General features: G+C 56.9%; 1 protein-coding gene across 1 annotated transcript in view; it reads right to left on the minus strand.

The window, feature by feature from the left end:
* Positions 1-1,958: 1,958 nt before the first annotated feature.
* RBM19 (RNA binding motif protein 19) overlaps positions 1,959-21,830 on the minus strand; it is a 122,914-nt gene continuing 103,042 nt past the window's right edge. Inside the window, exons 24-25 of the mRNA XM_038575192.1 lie at positions 3,034-3,146; positions 1,959-2,510 (exon numbers count right to left, since the gene is read on the minus strand). Coding sequence (XP_038431120.1) covers positions 2,502-2,510; positions 3,034-3,146 — 122 coding nt within the window. The 3' untranslated portion in view covers positions 1,959-2,501. The remainder of the gene's footprint in view (positions 2,511-3,033; positions 3,147-21,830) is intronic.

The following is a 21,830-nucleotide window of genomic DNA, read 5'->3' on the forward strand; positions in this document are numbered from 1 at the left end:
ACGGCGGGCCCCACAGCCTCGTCAGGTCAGGGGCCCCCTCTGACCCTGCGGTCTCTGGCCCTGCCACCTCCCCTCCCCTCTCCGGGGCGCCTGTTCCGGTCCAGCCTCCAGCACAGCCCTCCTCCTAGTTCCCCTGACCATCTGAGGGCCACGGACCCCTGTGAGAAATGGATGGGTCCACACGTGCATCAGGAGGCTCACTGAGCCCCAGGGCTGCACCCCTTCCTCAGCGACCACCCCCCCTTCCCCCGCCATGGTTTATTCCTGGCACTTCTCTCCTAGATTGACTGATGTCCTATTGTCACTTCTAACTCCTCCCCACAAGCTCCCCTATACCCTGCATCCCTGGTGACAACAGCAACTACGTCCTGGCTGCCCGAGTCCCCACAAATCTCCCGGCACACACTGGATGGAAGTTTATCTCCCCAGGGGCTCCCAGGGGCTTCCTCCAAGGAGGAGAGTGGTGCCTGTCCTCTGCGCCGAGCCTACCTTACCTAACTTCGCCTAACCATTATCTAGCTGTTCCAGGGTCATCACGTGGTGGTGGCTTCTATGTAAGAATTATGACAGTGAGAGTAATTTCTGACCGCCCAAGGCGACAGTCACTTTCAGAGGAGAAGGGCCAGGGCTTGGGCTGCTCCCTGCACTAGGTGCTGTGACTAAATGGTGTGGGCATGGGTCTGGGTGTGGGGGAGGAGTGGAGTGGACTGCTTCTGATAAAGTGGCCAGGGACTGTTTCAGAGAATTTAGACTAAGATCTCAAAGGGAAATTAAAAAAAAAAAAAAAAAAAAAAAAAAAGAGATGGTCAGGACAGATGAGGGGGGAGGGGGAGTGTCCCAGGCAGAGAGAAGAGCAAGTGCAAAGGCCCTGGGGTGGGAGCACACTGGAAACGCCAGCATGCAGTAAGTGGGGGACAAGTGGCAGGGACTTCTTGCTGGGTGAAGAGTGTGACTTCATTGCAAGTGTGTGGGGAACCCTGAAGGGTTTTAAGCTATGACTTCCAAAACCCAGTTTACAGATCCAACTGGCTCCTTCTGGCTGCTTGTGGAGAATGAGGTGCTCCTGGGTTAGGGGAAGGGAGGCGATGAGGGTGGCATCCACCGTCAACATCCTTGGTGGCATGAAGGGGGAGGTGATGGGGCACCCCAAGATCTCCAGGGTAGTTGAATTGGCTGTTCTTGTTTGCTTACGTGGCTGTTCCTTGTCCAGACAGTAAGCCCCTGGGGTGGGGGGGCCGAGAGGCCAGGTGCAGCAGCAAGGGGGGTGGCGACCCGGTCTCCCAGGCTGGTTGAACACATAGCCTGCGCTGGACACACGGCATCAGGCTGCAGGAGCTGGCGGATCCTGTCCTGGGAATGTTCTAGTCCCGTCATCCGAGTCAGTCTTGTAGATGCCAACGAGGCCTCTTCGTGTGTCAGGCCCATGGGTCTGATTATCTCCAATGTGGTGACTACATTGCCGCCACTGGCCTGGCCCTGGCGGTGTGAGTATAGACTGTGTGTTCATCAGGAAGGACCCACATGTCCCTGAACAGGACAAGCAGTGGGGAGGACTAGGGTGGGCCCCTGTCACCCCCAAGACTCACAGCAACTGGAGGGCCTGGTCGAGGGCCTGGCCTGGGTGAGGCTTAACACTGACCTCACCTACACACTGTGGTCATACCTGGGGTCTGTGGGGCACCCCACTACAAACGGCGGGGAACAAGCCACTTTGGGTTTGGGCCTTTTGCCTCTTACTTCTTAGGAACGAGCCCAGGATTGGCCAGGGAGCACCTGCCCCACGGGGAGTGGGGAGTACACTTAGACTCACACGGGGACCGGCGCTGCGGAGCTTTGCTTGGGTTCTAGGCCACTGTGAAAACTGGATGAAAAACTGGAACCTCCTTCCTCCAAAATGCAGAGACCAAGATTTATGAGCCCCTGCCAGAGGTCCCAAATGAAGGAATAAACAAAAGTGCTGATGGGCATCTCTTCCAGGCTTTACTTGGATTGACTGAGGTGGTCAAGCCCCAGGTGAGCACATCACCCCTACTTGACAGAAAGAGAAGCTGAGGGTCAGAGGGGACCTTGCTGGTCTGAGGCTACAGAGGTGAGATTCAGGAGGCTGGGATTGGAACCCAGGTCAGATGAGTGGCAGGGGCTCTTTTCCTCCACACCATCCAGCCTCTGGCGAGTCTGGGTGCAGGTGCTCCCAGTGGGAGGAGGCTGTAGGTACAGGTGGGAGTAGGTGTGTGCAGGCGGGTACCCCAAGCCTGCAATAAGCCTTTCAACAGGGCTGGAATGCATTTCACAGAGTCCTCCATCCACGAGCCAAGGGTAGCTGCCATCAGAGACACATCTTAGGCTCAACTGGAGAGGCTGGCATCTGGGTGTCGTGAGCATCCTTGTGGTCAGCCCTGGCGGTCGAACCAGAGCCCTCAGTCCCAAGGGGCCTCGGGCAGGACACAGGTCAAGTCCCAAGCTGCGAGCACTCCCGTAGATGGATGTAGTGGGAACTCCAGCTAGCAGCCCTGGAAGGAGGGCAAGAACAGAAGCTTTGGAGCCGGTCTTACACGCTCAGTGCCGCACCAGGGGTTTTTCATGGATTCACGCGGCGTGTTTTTCTCACTAAAACCACACGAGGTGGGAATCGTTTGCGAGGCAGATACTGGGCCAAGGGAGGTTAGGTCATGGCGCCAGGGTCCTGCCCCTCCACCCTGATGCCACACTTGCTCCCATGCAGCTGCGCATGAGCAAACCCGAGTCCCTCTGCCCTGACCTTCCAACCAGCGGTGGACTGCCAGGCTTGGTGGGGTGTGGCTTGTGTTTGCTGCTTCCGGGTCCCTGTGCTGCCACGAGACTTCCTAACGTGGCTGCCTCTCCCCTGCCCCCTGGCCCTTGCGTGTGGGGCACAGAGCGGATGCATGGGGACGGCGGGAACGTGTCAACCTCAGGCTGGGGCACGGTGGGGGTGCCTGCGTTCCTCGCCCACCCGGCAGGAGCGCAGAAGCCGGAGCGGCTGTCCCCAGTCCCCAGGGCCCTGGAGCCACGTACCCTCTCGGTGCCAGCTCGCAGCTGAAGGGTTTGCTCCTCACTGTCGCTTTCACTGTCTTCCAGCTGCTCCAGGATCTCGTCCAACACCACAGACCGCTTTTTCTTCGGGGGCTCTGTGGGAGCCCAGATGGCAGGAGAGGAGGAAAAAACAGCCGAGAGGGGTGGGAGGCGGGAAGAGAGGAATGGCAGGAAGGGAGAGGGACCGGGATGAGCAAAATGGAGGGTAGGAGGTATAGGGAGGGAGGAGGGAGTCACAAGAGAGGGCACAAGGGACCAGAAGCCATCGAGGGAGAGAAAACACGAGAGGAGAGAGACACTGCCCGTTAGTCTCTGGCTTCACCGTGGGGCTGCCTCTCCTTGCCCCAGGAACTCTCCGGCTCTGCCCACCACCCCCTCCCCAACTTCTACCCGCAGAGGACAGGGCTCCATTTAGGAAGGGAGCCAGGAAGGCCCCCTCCCAGCAGCTCAGGGGGTAACAGGTCTCTGCCTGGCTTGCAGGGAGCAGAACACCTTCAGAGGGGATGGGTCAAAAGTGAGGGGGCCATCACTGGGGAAACAAGTAGAAGCTGCTCCGGCTTTCCTGGAGGTTATACATTCTTAACAGTAGAGTAAGCGGCTTGCTCAAAGATTCCAAAAGAAGCATGGAGGAAAGAACAATTAGAGGTAGCTTTGGAGAGGAGGGGCTATTTGACTTGGACTTTGAAGGATGCATAGGAGTTCTCTGTGAGAAGAGGGGACGGGGATGTGGATGACAGCACAAACAGAAGGCACGGTGGGCTCAGCAATACATGGTCGCTCTGAGCCCCAAACACTACGGAGGATGCATTGTGTGCTACAGCTCTCCTCCTCTCAGCAGTCCCACAGGGACGTGCTAGGACTGCCTCCTGCAGGGGAGGGAACCAAGCTGCAGACAGGTAAGTCTAAGGTTACTCAGCCACACGTGGAGGCAGGATTCGAAACCAAGCAACACCAGGGCCACAGTGTTCCCACTTCCTATGAAAGTCTCCAGGGCTGGCGCGAGAATGCCAGGGAGGTAGTGAGGGTGGCAGGAGAAGGTGAGCTGGGCCCTCGGTCTTCCCAGGAGGGATGTGGTGGGGGGAGACCGGCTCAGGCCTGGCCTGTCTAACCTCTCACGGTCGGCCTCAGTCCCAGAGAATGCGGACTTGTTCAGAGGCAGCTGCAGACAGGATGTCCCAATCCCGTCCTCAAACAACACCTCCTCTGTGAAGTCCTCAGGGAGACAACCGCCCTGTGATCCTTTGCCTCCGACTCCCCACTAGGCTGGAGCTCCCAAGGGCATGTCTCTCACGAGGGTCTCTCCAGAGTCTGGCCTGGCCCCTGGCCCTGACAGGAAGAATCTTGGGCCTGTTGTATAGAGTCCTAGGCTAGTGACTTGGACTCTCTGGGCCTGTTTCTTCACCTTGTTCCTCCCAAAGAGACAGGGCACTGACCCTGTCTCATCTTCTCCATGGCTACCTGCCTGATCCAAGACATTCACCTGAATTCCTGCTCCTGCCATCCCCACAGGGCTGCCTGAGCGATCCTTCTAGAACAGGTGCTACTACTTGGGGTCTCAGGCTCCTACGGCTTTGCAAGCAAGGAGAGGGAATTCTCTAGTCCTCTGGGTGCCATTGCTTGAGCTGGCCACTCCGGGCTGGTACACTGCATGCACACCACAGGACCTTGGCACCTGCAGGTCCCAGAGGACCCTGTAGTGAAGCCCCGTGCCCCCTCCTCCTCTGACCCCGCCACCTGCTTCGGGGCACTTCTTACTGCTGACATCGCGGCGGTCATTTCTTTGTTTGGGAACAGAGCTGTCCCGTTCACTGCCGTGTCCCTGCCTCAGTGCACAGCCTGGCACCTAGTGGGTGCTCACTAACGTCTGCCCGATGAAGGGAGAAGCAAATGGAGCAGGAAGGGGGGGACACAGTAAGGCTGGGGACGCTGTGGGGGGCTGCCCGCCACCCAGGAGCCCCCGGGCCTGGCAGCTGTACCCATCATTGTTAGTCATGGAAAGGGAGAGAGGGTGGGATGGGCTGGGGGTGGAGGCTGCAGCCCGTGGCTCAGACGCACATTTCCTCTCCTTGCTGCCTCCTCGATGCTCCTGGTTTCCTTAGAATCGCAGGCTCTGGAGGTGCACAATGGCCTTTGGAAATTGAATTTGTGGGCAGGTAATGGGAGCCGAGAAATAGAAGAACAGCAAAATAGGGCCTGTGGGCCTGTCACAGATGCCTCCTCCTAGTTACTAACAATGGGAGTGCGAGCTCCTGGGCTGGCGGGCCCCCGCTCTCCTGGGCCAGGCTGGCCCAGGCTCCAAGGGCTGGCTGGTGGCGGCCAGCACAGCCGCTGCAGTGGAGCTGCGGGCCTCACCTCCAGAGCTTCTCTAACTCCGAGGCACCAGCACAGGAGCCGGTTTCTGCCTATGCATCCTAGGGCTCGAGCTTTCCATCACTTCTGCACCCCGAACACCCCCCACCTCCACTGCCGCCCTCTGGTCCCAGTCCTCGGCATCTCTGGCCTGCAGGATGGTGGGAGCTTCCTCTGCCCTCCCTCCCAGAGTCCGCTCTCAAGGGGCACCCAGAGAGATCAGAACCTGTGGCTCCTTTGTCTCAGCCCTCAGTGGGGCCATCTCCTCTCCCCTGGGGGAAAAGCTGAAGCCAGCAGGAGGGCCACCAGGCCACCCAGGTGAGCCCCTTCTTGGTTTCTGGCACCCCCCTCTCCCACCTCCGGGCCTCGCATTTGCTGTTCCCTCTGCCTGGAGCGCTCCTCCTGCAGGTGGGGGACTCGCCTCTTCAGGGAGGTCTCCCTCCTCTCCTTGTTTAAGACCACAAGGCTCCCAGAGCCCCTGCCCACATTCCTCTACAGCATCGACCGACCGTTCAGCTCCCTGTCTGCCTCTCCCACTGGAATGCTGGCTCCAGGAGGAAGGGGTTTTGGTCTGCATTGTCACTGCTGTCCCCCCAAGGCCTGGAATGGCGTGGGGCACACAGCAGATGCTCAGTAAGTACCTGCTGACTGAAAGGACGGATGGCAGGGACAGATGAGATCAAAGAGTTCAGGTTGCTGAAGGACACACAGAAGCAGGGACTGGACCAAAAGCAGTCTTTAACCACCTTTGTTCATGTTTTCATCCCCTCACAGCAGAGGCCGGGCAGTGCCCGCTCTGGGCTGGGCCTGGTATGAATGGGACAGCCCCCATCTAGGCTGTTCCTGGACCACTGAGGGGTGATGGAGAAGAAGCCGGACAACCACAACCCAGGGCAGGATCAGCGCTGTGATGGGGAGGCACCTGCTCCATGTGGGCTATCAGGGCAGCTTCCTGGAGGAGGGGACAATGTAAACATGGCCAGAACCCAGCCTGACTCTCAGCTCTGGCCCTCTCACCCCACTGTGCAAGTCTTGCCACTGGCAGGTGGTTGTGCCCATAGCTTCAGAGCATCTCCCACCCTCCCAACCAGTGGGCACCTCCCAACCTCAGCCCCGGCCCCAGGGACACCAGCCACGTTCAGTTTGCTTGGGAGCTGGCCTCACTGTTTTAAAGACTTGTGAACCAGCTCTTCCGCGTCTTTGTCTGGAATGTCAGCCCTGCCCTTGGCTGCCCTCCCCCGAGTCACCTGAATACCAAACATCCTGTGACACAGCCACCCATGGCTGGGTTCCAGTCCTATGCTCCCCTCCCTGGTGGTGGGACCTTCACCCCTCCGAGCCTCGGCTCCCCATCCTGGGACAAGCAGGAGGCCCCGGAGCAATGGACACAGGATGGGACACAGAGCTGCTGTTCCTGCACCTCTCCACACAGGGCATCTCCAGGGCCCAGCTCGCCTGGAGGGCCTGCTCCTGGATGCTTCTGCTCTCTGGATGTCCCCAGGACCACACTGGCCCCAGCTTGCCAGACTGAGCTCTGTGCTTTTGTGCTGAATGTAAGAACGAACGAATGAAGGACTGAATGAATGAATGAGTCCTAGGGCACTGAGGTGGATAATCTTTGAGAAACAGCACTGCTGTGGTTGGGACAGCAATACAACAAACAGGGGTGGGGTTGGGAGGCACCCGAGAGGTCATCTGGCTGGGGAAACCAGAGGGTGGAGTCTCAGGAACCCTTTGCAGGAGGGGGTGTTGCCACCCCTACTACACAGCTGGGGACACGGAGGTGCAGGGCGAGGTGCACAGCCCAGGGCCCCTGGCTAACACACGGCAGCCCCCGGCTGCTGCCCTGGCCTGTCTCACTTGCTAGCGTTGTCTCACACATGCTTGCAACGGCTCTCGGGGGCCCTGATTCGGGGTGGGGGGTGCGGGTGTGACTGCACGGTCACACACACTTGGCTTTGGCACTTGCCCAGTATGCAGCCTTGGGTGGGGCCCGGACCCAGTGAGGCTCACTCCCTCGTGCATAAAATGTGGGGTGGGGGGCGGACAGGGCTGTTCCTCCACCCTTCCCCTTCTCTGTGGCCACCACCTGCTGACCCGCAGGCCCAGACGTAAGGAGGCCTTTCCTTTTGCCTGGAGCAGTTATGGGCTCCTCTTCCCAGCGAAGCCTCTCCGGGGACCCCCCACCTGTCCTCAACACTTAGCATACAGGCTCAGGAACGCAGGCATGGGCACATATGCCCCACCGCTGGCCAGCCTTTTGCTGCCTCCGTCTCCTTGCCTGTAATGTGGGGTCACGGGCAGAATTAATGGAGGCAAAAGAGCAATGACTGGCACCTGGTTAGACCCCGGTCCGTGGTGGACAGACCAACATCTCTGCCGCTCTAACTCCCATCAGAGATGTGGACTCAATGTCTCACTTTGCTATTAGGCCAGGGGGCGTCACTGGGGCAGGGACTGTCAGAGGATAGCCAATACCTAGTAGGTGATCCATGAGCAGTTGTTAGGTAAATGAATACAATGATTTGGTTTGTAAAGGCTGAAAGGGTACGGTACCCATTTCCCACCCCAGGTTGGAAAACGGAGGCCCAGGGGGATCCCCGGACCCCTGGCGGGGTGAGGAGTGCACAAAGTAGGTCAGCGAGGGGCTCACTCCCTAGCCTTGGAGATCAGACAATTCAAGGTCCCAGCTCTGCCACCTAATGGCTCAGTGACCTTGGGTAAGTCACTTCAGCTCCTCAGGTCTCGGCTTCATCTGTGCGTGGGGGCTGAGGACAGGACCCGTCTCCTGGGGCAGCCGTGAGCATCAGTGAGTCTGTGCTCGGAGCCCAGTACACCAAGGGCTCGGCGCTCGGGGCCATGACTGCTCTGGTTGGCCTGGCTCAGGCCGGGCCCCCGACCGCCCCCCCAGGGGATGCGTCAGGCCCGAGTCCCCACCACGTGACACCCAGCAGCCCCCGCCGGCCCTGTCTGCGCATGGAGCACCCTGCTTGCAGGGAACAGCTGCTGAAATCCCACTTCTTCGACATCAAAAGCCTCAGTGGGTTTTCACCAAACAAACATAATGCAGAACCGGAGAAAGGTGTAAAATAAATAAACGAAACAAGCTGTGCATTTTCTTTCAGCATTACAGCTGCACCCGAAGATAAACAACAAGTGAATGTCACCAAACATCAATACCCGAGAAATTAACTTGACAAAAAACTCAGCCGTCCCCCAACAACCCCCCAGTCCTGCCCCCCTCCCCGCCCCCCCTCCAACCACCATTTTGCATTTCTGGAGTTCCCATCTAATGATTTTATTTTTCAATTAATTCCTTGACAGAATGCCAGCCCGCGTCTCTCTCCCGGCCCTGGCTGGCGCTGTCGCCCTGCATGGAAGGCAAAAGCAGGCAGACGGAAAGGCGCGAGTGGGTGGGCGGGGAGCTGCCGGAGGATGGGAGAACGCGCCTCGTGGGGTTTTGTTCCAGAGGCAGAAGGCTGAGGACGGGCGGGCAGGGCGGGGGGCAAGGGAATTCTGAAAGGACCTGAGAGGAGCGGGCGCCAGGCTGCCAGGATCAGAGCCCGCGGCTCCCCGCTGGGCCACCTGGGGCCGGGAGCCTCACCTCTCTGTGCTCTGTCCCCGCACTGCTGAATGGTACCCCGCGTGGACGGCGCGGGGGGCTCCGGGAGGGTAAAGGCGCTTAAGTTTTTACAGCAGCGCCTGGCGCACTGTAAGCGCGGTGAAGGTTGGCGGATCTTACGGTCCCCTGATGGGACGCTGTCACCGGATGCAGGCAGGTCACTTCTCTCTCCTTTAAAATGGGGGCGGCAATACCAGCCCTGGACAAACACAGGAGCCGCTGTGGGTGCCCCATCCTGGTGGCCACCCACAGCATTAGCGCGCGGCTCTGGGACACATCAATGGCTTTCCCTGGCCACGGGGGCATGTGCAGCCCTGGCACGGGGCCGGCTGGAAGCGTTGGGTACATAAGCTCCCTCAGAGGAATCCTCCACCAGTGAGGGTGGACACATGTCCCAGCTCCCTGGACTCCCGGGGGGATAGCTCTGAGGTGTATACGACACAGATCTTGGGGGGCCCTGGTGGGCTGAGCCCCAGAGACCCCTGGGACTGGGTCCCTCGCCTCCTTCCGGTTCCTCATGCACTTCCCGGGTTCACCTCCTAGGTGATCTGATCGGTACCCGAGTCCACGTCTTGGGGTCTGCCCCTGGGAAATCCACCACACTAGGATACCATGTCTGTGGGTGACCAAATGGGAGGAAGCCTCACACGTGACAGGCCCCTGGTAGAGTGTCTGGATTTGCTGACATGATTTAAGATTTAAAAAGCTAGTTACTAATATGCCAAAAAAAGGGAGATGCTACCTAAGAGTCTGCTGCATGTCTAGTTTCTCCAGAAAATGGATGACTCAGCCACAAAGAGCCCGTGGCCCCACCTGAAGGTGAGCATATACTCTGTGCCAGACCTGGTGCTCGGGATGCAGCTGTGAAGAACACTCTAAAGGATGTTCTGAACCACCAGCCATGGTGGCCACGTTGGGACCCCAGAGTGGGCAGGGCCCAGGCACCTGCTGGCTTGGGGCAGCAGGCTGGGTGTGTACTGGGAGAAATCCCATGAGCTGTGTGAGATTATCATCCCATTTGTCAGATGGATAAGTAGCGGATCTAGGGAAGTCACGTGACCACACTTCCCCCTTCCCTGTGCCCCGATACACTAGTGAGGCCTAGGGTCCTGTGGCTCAGCGGCCAGGCTTGCAGTAGAGACACTGGCATAGCCCCTTTAGGAAATAGCTCCCAGCAGAAAAGGTGTGAAACAGAGGCCCCACGGTACCCACCAACCTGCAGTAGTGGCATTCTCGAGGCCAGTGGTTCTCTACCCAACTGCCTAAGAGAATCATCGAGAAACCACTGAAGCCGGTGATGAGAATGGTCTGGGGTGGGCCACTGGTTACTGAGACTGATGCCCATTGCCTTTATTAATCACCAGTGCTATGGGCTTCTGGCTTGCTGTGAAGCAGGAGCCTGCGTGCAGCTTGGTGGGTGGCCCTCACACTGCGTTCCAGGCAGCTGGCCTGGAAGCTCCCCATCCACAGGGCCTGGATTATGGTGGATTTAGCCCATCGTAGGGCTCTGGGGCCGGGCTAAGCCTGGGGGCTTTCAGGCTCCGTCCTGCATGTGTTTGCATTAGTTACAGATGCTGGAGGGGCCGGTGCAGGCTGGGGAGGACAGAGAGTGGCCAGGTGAAGGTGACTCATTGCGGGGAAACAAAGGAAAAGGAAGAGGACCTGCTGGAAGGGATCCCCCTCTCCTCTGCCTCAGGCCTAGAGGGATCTTTCCATTTCTAGTAGTGGCTTGATGGGCATTAGCTTCTGGCCCCCTCTTCCTGACACAGCCCTGGGTTGGGAGTAGAGGCTGGAAGGGAAGCCTTCAGGGGGCCACGGTGGAGGGAAGTCTGTACCCAATCTGTAAGTGTGGGGGCCTCAAGCAGCCAGGCAGGCACGGGAGGGAGACTATAGGGTGGGCTGCAGACTGGCAACTCAGCCCCACCTGCCCTACAGGCACACAGAACCAAGGTGGTCAGACCTGATTTTTCCAGAGGCCAGAAGCTCGACTTCTGGATCAAATCTTCTGATAGCAAAAGAGTGGCAACTCATGAAAAAAAAAAAAAAAAAAATCCCAAACCCCACTTGTCCATATTTTCCATGCAAAATAAAGATCTGTGGCTGAGCTCAGTTGATGGCTCACCTGTGCAGCCTCTGATTTATTATCTCTCTCCCCTCTGTCTACAGAACCCTACCGGTTCCACTTGTGGCCGTGAAGCAGTAACAAAAACCTCCCTGTCTGTCTGTTTTTCTTGGGTTTCTTCGGACTAGGCCAACCGACAATTCAGAAGCAAAATCGGCCACCCCCTGCCACCAGCCACAACCCTGGAGGGAAGTCCACCCTCCTCCTGCTCCTATTTCTAGCACTCTGGTCCCCAGGTCCCTGAACCCCTGACCAATCCGGGCCCAGCCCCTTCCCCTCCCAAGTCGCTCTGAAATTTTCCTTCTGTCAGTTTAATTCTGTGATCGATGAGGAAGAGCAGGAGAAATGGCCCGGCACAGCTGGTTTCCCCGTTAGCCCTAGCAGGGATTCCTGGCCTCGCTGGCGACGGCTGAGTGAAATGTTTGCGGAACGCAGAGAACACAAGTCAATAACAATTTAGCTGGATTGGGAGCAAGTACCTTCCCCGCACGGACAGCCACTCCCGGGGGAAGGGGAAGAGAGTGTGCAGGATATTGCTGAAGCGCTTGGAAATATTTCCAAAACAGCACTCCAAGAGGCTCGGGGCGTGAGGCCGGAAGGAGGGAGGAGGAGGTGACCTGGAGACACCTGCTCCCGCCGGCCCCAGGCCCCTGCAGCCTCCCCAGCACCTCCGCAGGGGGAGACGTTCGGCTGTCTGAACGTGGATCCCTCCCTCCTGCCAGCCATTTGCACCCTTGCTGGCAGCTGCCGCCTAGGAGCTGCCTGACCAAAACAATTCCTGCTTCTCCGTGTGTCTTCGCGACACTCTGCCTCCACCCGCTGGGATGGCTGGGGGCACGTGAGAAAAGAGCTGGTCTCCCGGCCAATTTCAACCTCTCTCCAGGTGCCACCCACCAACACGGCTGGGAGCAGGCTGAAGAACAAAACACACCAGCCCGGCCAGGGAAGGCCGCGCACTTCCAAGAGGGCAGGGGTAAAACGGCTCCTCCGTCCCTCCGGTCCCCACAGTGGCAGTTGGGACAGCTCCCCGCGCCCCCTTCTGCCTCCTGATGGGGCGTTCTCCATGCCCCTGGAGGAAGGGCTGCCTGCTTCCGCGAAGCCTTAAGGAGGGAACGAGAGGCACCCAAATGGAGGAATAAAAATGAGGTGAGGGGAGCTTACAGGAACCTTCTGTCTTCAGGGAGCTGGAAAGATCCACAGCAAAGGGATATTTTGAATAATAAATTCTGCGACTTCACATACTTGCTTGAACTTTCCCGACTGTGATTTTTAAAGCCCGATGATTATGTTTTCATGGCCAAGATCAAGAAGGCATATTTGCAAGGGCTGGCGTGGGGATAACGGGCTCTCCTGGTCCCCGATCTTTTGAAAATGTGCCGTCCTATGAATGATTAAGTTATGGGGGGGGGGGGTTGGTGAACTGTTGCAGGCTTTAAATATCATCTGTATGCTGATGACTTCCAAATTTATATCTCAGCCCAGACTTCGCCCCTGAGCTCCGAACTCATAGATTTATCTGCTTGACATCCCGCGGGGAGTCCTAATAGGTGTCTCAAACCCCATGTGCCCCCCCACCCCAGCCCCCACCTGCTTTTTCCCAGCTTCCTAGGCTTCATCATCACGAGGCACCACCATCCTCTGAGTGGCTCTGAGCAGAAATCTCCACACTGGCCTTAATTTCCCTCATGCCTTCCAGAACAAATTAGGCCGGCTCTACTAAAGGTAGAGCCCATAGGATCAATCCACCTGCTTCTCTCCATCCCCACACGGTCTTTATCCCCACCCAAGCCACTGCCCCTGCTTGCTGGGAGGATGGCGAAGGGACTCCTACCTCCATTCTTATCCCTCTACGATGCACACCCCCACAGAACAGGGAGGAAGAGGTCTGACAGTGTAAATCAGGCCACCATACTGATCTCTGAGGGAACTTCCTGCTTTACATTGAATAAAAGCCAGGCTCCCTGCCTCTAGGCCCCACAAGGAGCCCTACTGGCCTCTCTCCAGCTTTGTTTCCTAGTATTCTCCACCCTGAACAGTTCTCTAGCCACGATGGCCTGCTATGACCATGCTCCTGCCCCAGGGCCTTTGCACCTGCGGGTCTCTGTGCCGGGAATGCTACCCCCCACCCCCCCATTCTTTGGCTGGCTGGCTTTCTTCCTCCTATCACAAAAATACTGACTCCTTGGAAAGACTTTTTCTAGGTCAGGCCTGTGCCAAGAGTAGGGGAAAATCTCTCTACTCCTCCCACCCCTGAGGAACATCTTGCCATTCTTTCCCATTTCCTCCACAGGGCTTGCTGTCATCCTAACATTGTTATTTACTTTTTCTTCTTTGTCATCTGCCTCTCCTCGTCAAATAACAGCTCCACGAGGGCAGGGGTCTTCTCTTTGGTTCACTGCTTTATCCTCAGGGCTGAGTAAAGCTTGATCATTGATTTGTGCTCAATGCAGACTTAAGCACATGAATGAATGAATCGAGTAAACGAGGGGCAGAGTAATAGGGCCTCCTTCCCAGGGAAAGCTGGAGTTCTTGAGCTGAGCACTACAGCTGGGGGGTGATGGTGAGGGTGTGGCTATGATACTTCTAGAGCTGTACACTCTCTAGAGAAAGGAGGAGTCATGGTAGGAGGAATTAGCTGCCCCCATGGCTTTTAGATGAAATAAGGCAGGCATCTCAGGAGCCCCAGGGGCTGTAAACTTTTTCTGTACGTGGTGAGGCAGTAAATAGTTTTGGCTTTGCAGGCCACAGGGTCTCTGCTGCAGCCACTCTGTTCTTCCCTTGCAGTGTGAGCATGCAGCCGTACCGGCCACATGAACAAACGGGGATGGCTGTGTGCCAAAAAACCCTTTATTTACAAAGGAAGGCTGCAGGCTGGATCTGGCTCTGGTTTGCAACTGCTGACCCATCTGGATTGGGAGGCCAGGTCCGATAAAAGGGGGATGATTTGGGATTTGGGGGCCTCTGTGGATACAGTGCATGGTGAGATAAGGTTATCTGTTCTGCAGTGTGCAGAGCTGTGTGTCCTCTGGCAATTCACTAGACCTCTCTGGGTCTCAGTTTGCACCTCAGAAAGATAGGAATGGCACTTTTCTCCAGGGAGCGAGGAGGCCAAAATGGGACTGTGTACTCAGAACCCCTTGGCAGTGCTCCCTGCATGGAGCAGGTCCTCCACACAGCCCTCTCTCCCCTCTTCTCTTATCCCTGACTTGGCTCTTAATAAGAAGTCACATGGCTGCCCCTTTCAGACTGGTGGTGTGTCTAGGCTCAAAGTGGTAAGAGCTGGTTTTAGGCCAAGCAGGACTCCAGGGCTGGCTGCACGTCTGGCTAACCGTGGGATCTGAGGCATGCTGTCCAGCTTCCCTGTGCCCCAGCCTCCCTCCTGTGGGGTGACAGTGAGGAGGAACTGAACTGGCTCTCACATAGTGGCTGGTACGGATGAGATGCTCTGTCAGAATGGGCCATTCCGATGTTTGTCTATCCGCCACACAGACAGTTTAGGAGTCTACCCTGTGCCAGACGCAAGACCGCACAGGGGATGTGGAGAGGGCCCCAGGCCCTGGAGGGTAGAGCCTTATGGGGCGAAGAGACATCAGACAATTGCACACATGAACAAAGTGGCAGGATGACCAAGCGAGGGGCGTGAGGGGGAAATGGAGAAGACAGGGGTGGGTTATGAGGGAAAGGGCCAATCTCTGATGCTCTGGCTGAGGCCTGCGGGCATGGAGGGTCAGGGGTCGGGCTGTCAGGTCAAGGGCGCTGGCAATCAGGCCCCTTCCCTGCCTGGTTCCCACCAGTGCCTGGCTGGGGGCGGGCAGCAGGTGCTTCGATGCTAGTGACCGACCCGGACAGGCACCCGTGTGCACCCAGACAGAGCAGATCTCCCTCCCCGGCCTGGCCCAGCTCGGGCGGGGGAGGCACTGCTGCCAGCCGCTTGCCATGCCGGTCATGTCTCTGTTCCCAGCTCTGGAGGTGAAAGGTGCAACCGCTAACCACAGCCCATCAGTCCTCCCAGCTGGAATAAGACAACGGCGGGAAGCAGAGCCGCGCTCCCGGCCAAATAAAAGCCTGTTTGCCCAGGCCTCCCTGGCTGTGCGGGCTCTGAAAAAGAGGGTTCTGCGGGCGGATTGCTTCTCTACCATTATATTCTTTCGGTGCCACTCGCGGGTACCGCGGCCTGCCGAGGCCCTGAAAGCTTCTCGATGCCTCGACCCTGCTGGTTTGTAACACGCTCAGGAAGAAAAGGACACAGCCAGTGGCCGACTTTCCTCTTTCTTCCCTCCTTGCTCTCTCTTTTCACCCTCCCACACGCGAGGCACTGAAGAATAGCACTTCACCTACCGGGCTTCAAGGTGCAGTGGGGAAAGCTGGTTCTGGGCGGGAGGGGAGGCAGGGGCGGGCCAGGGGCGAGGGGAAAGCGGCCATCCTGCTACTCTCTTTAAAGTATCTCTGTCTGACATCAAGGTCTTAGACATGGGGCAACTTTTCCAAAGATTTTCAGAGGCCTGCTCTTCGTTGTTCAATTTGATGGGTCTATCGTAGGCTAATGTAATATCTTGCCATCTTACAGGGACAATGGAGAGGATGAAGGCTTCCAGAGGGTGGGGAGGCTGGGTGGTTTAAATCAAGCTTCTCTGGCTGCCAATACAGGAGCCTAGGTGAGTGGCGAGCACCAGACCGGGCACTGAGCACATTGAGCTCCCACGCCCAAGTTGGAAGGCAAGGGATCACAAGAGCCGTCTCCTCAGCGAGGAATCCTCCTCTTCCTCACTGCCACTGTGTACTAAGTGCCTACTATGTGCCGGGCACAGGGACATAGACAAGGGAGCTCAAGACAGGGGAGACGAGATGGCATCCAGAGTCAGATGCAAATGCACTGTCTTGAGCGCTGCCCACGTGGTGGGCATATTCATTCTCTCACGCACAGACACATGCATGCACACGTACATACACATGCACTCAGTTATTGCTTATAAAAGCCAGGGCTCAAAAAAAAAAAAAAAAAAAAAAAAAAAGCCAGGGCTCTTCTTTTGTCTATTCCTTGTGCTGGGCACACCTTCTCTCAGCCTGGCTTGACTGGAATGCAAGGTCAGCAAGGTGCTCATGGCAGCCCAAAGAACAGGATGAGTAACATCTGTTGCACACTCACTTGTGCCAGGAGCATTACAGGCATTGCCTCCTTAAGGCCCGTGATTCCCCAGAGGAGGTGAGTGCCCTTGTCCCACCGTACAGATGACAAAGCTGAGGCCAAGCACCTTGTCCCAGGTCCCAGAGCACCAGGGACACACGCTGGAGTAAATGGAAAGGGCACTGGTGCACACCTGCTGAAACAAAGACTCAGTCCAGCAGGATGACTAAAAGGCCAGGCCTTACTCCTGACAGAGCCGCCAGTAACTGGGTGCCTCTTTGGGCAAGTTATTATCCTCCCTGTGCCTCAATTTATTCATCTGTGAAACTGAAGACAACGTCCGTATTTACTTCTTTGGATTCTGCAGGATTAATAGCTGTGACAGCCCGAGGATGACACCTGGCACAGAGTAAGGTTTAACAGATGAAAGTTGTTATAGTGGTGATAATAATAATCAGTGTTATCTGGCCGGAACCGTACGCGGAGCTGTCCACCTTAACCTAGGCTCGTCAGGGACCACGGCTGGAGACAGGGGCCAGTGGGCTCTGGGCTGGCCAGCAGGCTTCGTGCCTGGCCCTGCTGAATGGCTGAGACGCCTGCCTGTCATTCCCACATTCCACAGGCGGCCCTTTGTCGTGGCCTCGGGGGCTCAGGCTGGGCAAATGGGGCTGGGGCCTCCACCTGAGATCTGAGTGCCTTCCTGGCAGAGCTCGGGGTGGAGGGAGGCCACTGGGCATGGGTCCCACCTGCCCTCAGAGTCTGCCAGAGCCCTGGAAGCGCTGAACAATACAGATTTCAACACAAATGAACTGGGTATTTTTCACCACAGGGAAGGGGCAGAGTGGGGGGAAAGGGTCCAGCCAGGAGAGCAGAAGGCTAGCAGCCCTATCCTGAACATTCTGGGTGGTGGGGGCACTTCCCTTTCCTAAAGAGCACTGACAGACAATGGGGTGGGTGGGTCAGAGGGACTGCTGGCTCCAGAGCACCTGTCCTGCGCTCACTTGTCTACCCCCCGCCCCAGGGTCCAGCTAAGGTGGGAAGGACAGATGGAGCTGTTGCCCTGAGTACAGGGGCTTTAGCAGAACTGTACAAGTTGGAACTGGCTTCCCCTGCTCACTGCCTGCATGACCCCCGGCAAGTTACTTCCTCTCCATGAGCCTCCTCCCTTCATCTGTAAAATGGGAAGGCACACACCCTCTACCTCCTGGGAGTGCCCCCTAGGGGAGTGCCCTGTGGGTCAAAAAACCAAAACAGAAGCTCCTGCTGCTTTAGTTACTGCACAGTTCATCTTCAGGACAATTCTCTAAGGCAGTGCCTTTGTGAGTCTTCTTGATTGGTAAAAGGGGAGACAGTGGCCCAGAGGGCCCAGTGTCTCCTCCCCGACAGCAGGGAAACAACAGAAACCAGGTCTCCTTGATTACAAGGTCAACGAGCTTTCTCCTAAAGCCAACCTTTTGGGGACCAGGAGCTTACAGAAAATCTGATGACAATAGATTCTCTTGCCAGACAAGTATATGCACACGTGTGCGCGCCCGCGTGCACACACACACACTGGATGACACATTCCTGGGTGTTCATAGCTCCTTTGAGGCCAGTCCTAAACTAGGATCCACGAAGACAAGGTTTCACATATTCTAGGGTACAAATCCCTGTGTCTTATCTTGCTGTGTTCTGGAGAGAGCTTTCTTTTGTTTTCACAGGATTATCATATGTTTCTTTGGGAAAGAGTGCTGTGAAACACAACTGGGAATTAGTTTGCTCTCAGGCTGCCTGTCGCCTCTTCATGACCCAGACAGGTGAGGCCAGTGTAGAGGTTTGACATGTGGGTGGGTACCTAAGAGACCCCTCCAGATAGGAGGCATCCCCTCCAAACCAGATACTTAGGCCCTCAGCAAACCCAGCCAGCTCTATCCCAGCCACACATCCTGCTGTTCACGGGCACCATGTGCTGGATATTCCCTAGTGCCACCAGATCCATCCTCTGTCCTGCTGTCCCTTGGAAGGTGTCACCTGGCCCTCAGTGGGTCAATGGGAGACCCAGAGGAGAGCAGAGGTAGGAGGGAGCTGCAGGCTCGTCACTTGCTTTGGTGAGTTCTCTGGCATTGCTGTTTCCCTCTATACCAGGGGACTGAGTAGCTGTTGGCAGGCGCTGATCTCGATGGACCCACAAAGACATCATTTCCTCCCCCTCGCTGCCCCTATAGGCCCTGGGGAGGGGGTTGGGAGACTGCTCCTTACTGCTGCTCACCTCTGGCCCCCACCCTCCCCTCTGCATTTACAGGCTCTTCCCGACAACCACTGGGGTAAATTCTGTTCCCTGGTGGGACCCTGCCTATCTTCCCTTGGTGCTGGGAGGGTCTGATAGCACCTGCTTCCACACACTCAGTTATAGCTCAGAGCTCATGACCCCTTCTAGAACCCGAGCAGGCAATGTTCATCCAGGAGGACTTAGAGGCAGTCCAAACACAGAGCTGGGCTGACCCTCCAAATTGACCTTGGGGCTTTCATCTCACCTTGTACCTGAGCTTCCCTGTCAGCAGGGACACCGTAACGTGCACACCACAGGGCCTTCTATGAGGACACACCACATCAGTTTCAAGGGGCCACATGACATTTTCCAGCACCATCTATTATTCATCCCCTCCACTTCTTGAAGGGACCCAGGAGAGTCTACATCAGGGTCTGGATGAGTCAGGACGAAGGAAATACAGGAAACACACACCCCAGAGCTAATAAAGGCCCCAAACTTCTGGAAAATAGCATTTCCTAATGTCACACAGTACAGGGCAGTGGGTGGGATGAGAGGCTCCTGAGCTGGCCTGGAGTTCAAATCTGCCACTTTCCAGCCACATGACCATGGGCAGTGCCTCAGTTTCTCTGTCTGTAGAATGGAGACGGCAGCGCTTAGAGCCACTACTGCTATTCTGAGGCTGAGACAGTACAGGTCATATACTGAGGATGGCCCTGGCACAGAGCGAATCCTTAGTAAACAGTAGTCGTCACATGTCACTTCAGTGCTTGGCCTCAGTTCTCCATCCGTAAAATGAGGCTTCTCATGGGTGCCTGGGCAGCTCAATCGGTTAAGTGTCTGCCTTTGGCTCAGGTCATGATCTCAGGGTCCTGGGATCAAGGCCCACATTGGGCTCCCCACTCAGTGTGGGAGTCTGCTTCTCACTCTGCCTCTGTCCCTCCTCCCCCATGACCTCTCTCAAATAAGTAAAATCTTAAAAAAAAAAAAGAAATGGGGGCTGACCATGCCCATCTCGTCGGGCTAGTGGGGAGCTCATAGGAAGATGAGTGGAAGTAAGCTACTACCTGTATTACTGCCGTGACTGCACCTGCCCTGCGTGGGCCTTGGGCTGCGGCTGTGGGAGACGGCCCATCCCATAGAAATACTCCTGGCTGAGTCTTCCCACTGGGGTGAAGCAATAATGCTGTCTCTGGAACTCAATTTATTGAAGGGGGCTTCTCTCTGATGCAGGGCAGAACTGCTGAGACTGCACGCTGCCGGCCCCGGGGGTGGGCGGTGGGGAGGAGTGGGCACAGTCCCTTACATAAACATTTGCCGACCGGTGCATTTGGGCCTGTCAATGGCTGTCGATACGGACAGGTTCCCTTTCTGCATGTCAGGATTCGGGGACCTATTGAGTTGTAAGCTGGTAACTATGTGCTCAGTCCCGATTTCTCTGGTTTCTTGTGTTCTGATTTCTTTGCTCCTATCTTCCCCAGCCTTAGACTGAGGGCCTGGCCATGCCAGACACTGTGCCAGGCATGGGGGCCCAGAGAGGAACCCGAGGATATGGTCTCCGTGCTGGGAAAGACATCAGTCCAGCGAGGATAAAACCATATTCAACTAAATTAGGACATGGCAGGGAAGTAGAGGGATGGAGGTGGGAAAGCAGAGGATGAGCCACTACAGATATGTAAGGAGGTGGCAGAAAAGGGGAGGGCCTCCCAGAGGAGGTGTCATTTGAGCTAGGCCTTCATGGCTGAATAGGTCCTGCCCGGTTAAAAAAACCTGGAGGGCAGAGCATTCTGAGCAGAAAAAGTACACACCAGAAGACACAGAACACCACGTGGCATTGGGAGAGGTCTGGTGAGACTATGCTGGGACAGGCCACTGGAGTGGGCCAGGGGGTGTTTTGAACGGTTTGTCAGGCTGGGCTGCAGTCCTGTCTTTGCAGCTCCTAGAACACCTAAGGGGGATGCAGTGTTGCATCCCAGAGACACTGCTCGGGAGCCCCATGTGCTAGCCCAGAGCAAGACCAGCGAGGCCCAACTGGGAAACTCCTAGCCCCATAGGGCCACCTCCTCCACGGGTTCTCCTGAGCCGCTGCATGACTGGTGGTGGTGGAGGACCGGGTGTCACTGGCAGGACAGTAAGTGATCATGTACTGGCTCCAGGCTCCATCCCTATGTGGACGAGTGGGGGAGCGTGGGGGAGGGTGGGCGTCATCACCAACACCCCTAGACTGTCCCCAGGTGACAATGCTGGTCCCCTGATACCTAGTGGCAAGGGCAGCAGTGGCAGGTGCTTGGGGTAACTGGTCCATCCAGGAAATCCTCCGAGGGCTGTGAACCCTCCAGTTGTCCCTGGGACTGCTGGGTGAAGGAAGGCACCTACCACCTAAGACCCCAGAGCAGCCATGGCTGATGCTGTGGGTGAGACTATGGAGCCCCCTCACCAAGCCTGGCTTTCCCAGGCAGGCAGGAGGAATGGACACATTCCCAGCTGGGCAAGGCTACTTCCTGGGCACCCGTCACTAAGCCCTCAGGATCCTAAGTGGGTAGGAGGCCAGCAGCTGCCCCTTTACTGCCTGGCCTGAATGCCTTGTGAGATGCATGGAAGAGGTGTGGAGATGGGACTGAAGTTCAAACATCCCTCGATGTCTTCAGCACGAGGGTGCCTACAGGGAGGGGCAGTGGGGGGCACCTGTCACACCTTCCACATGCTCAGTTGGGGCTTTCCCTCATCCCCACCTACCTGACTTCCCAGCAACTTGCTGGGAAGGATGAGGCCCCTTGTGAGCCGGCCCCCCACTCTCTCCACTTTATCTGTTCTAGCCACGCTGGCTTCTCCTTTCTCCACATGCCACAGTTAAGGTCCCCACGGCTCAGGCAGCCCTTTTGTGGGCACAAACATCATGTCTGCAAGGAGGCCTTTCTAGACCACTAGCACAAAGAGTGTACCAAGCTTCTTCCACCCACACCCCTAGTGCTAGAACCAAGCAGGTGCTCACTGAGTTTTCTGGGGATGGACTGAGTAACTGGGGAGGCCATGTGATGCCACCAAAGTGTATAAGAGGTGGAGTCAGGTCTTGTGACCATGAGGCCCCCAGCAGGGAGTGGATGACCCTCAAACCCAGTCACCGAGGATGGTCCAGCAAAGAGGTGGTAGAGGATGGGGTTTCAGTGCAAGTGACCCCCTAGACTGGCCACTGCGACCCAGACAGAAAGTGCCAGGTAGAGGGGGCAACTGGACGTGAGCTGTGGTCTTGGGTGGTAGTGCCAGCTAGCCAGCCACCTGGCGGGATGGAAGGCGAGGGACAGAGCAGGGGAAG

This window comes from Canis lupus, chromosome 26 (assembly GCF_011100685.1).
Source record: "Canis lupus familiaris isolate Mischka breed German Shepherd chromosome 26, alternate assembly UU_Cfam_GSD_1.0, whole genome shotgun sequence".
Lineage (NCBI taxonomy): Eukaryota > Metazoa > Chordata > Mammalia > Carnivora > Canidae > Canis > Canis lupus.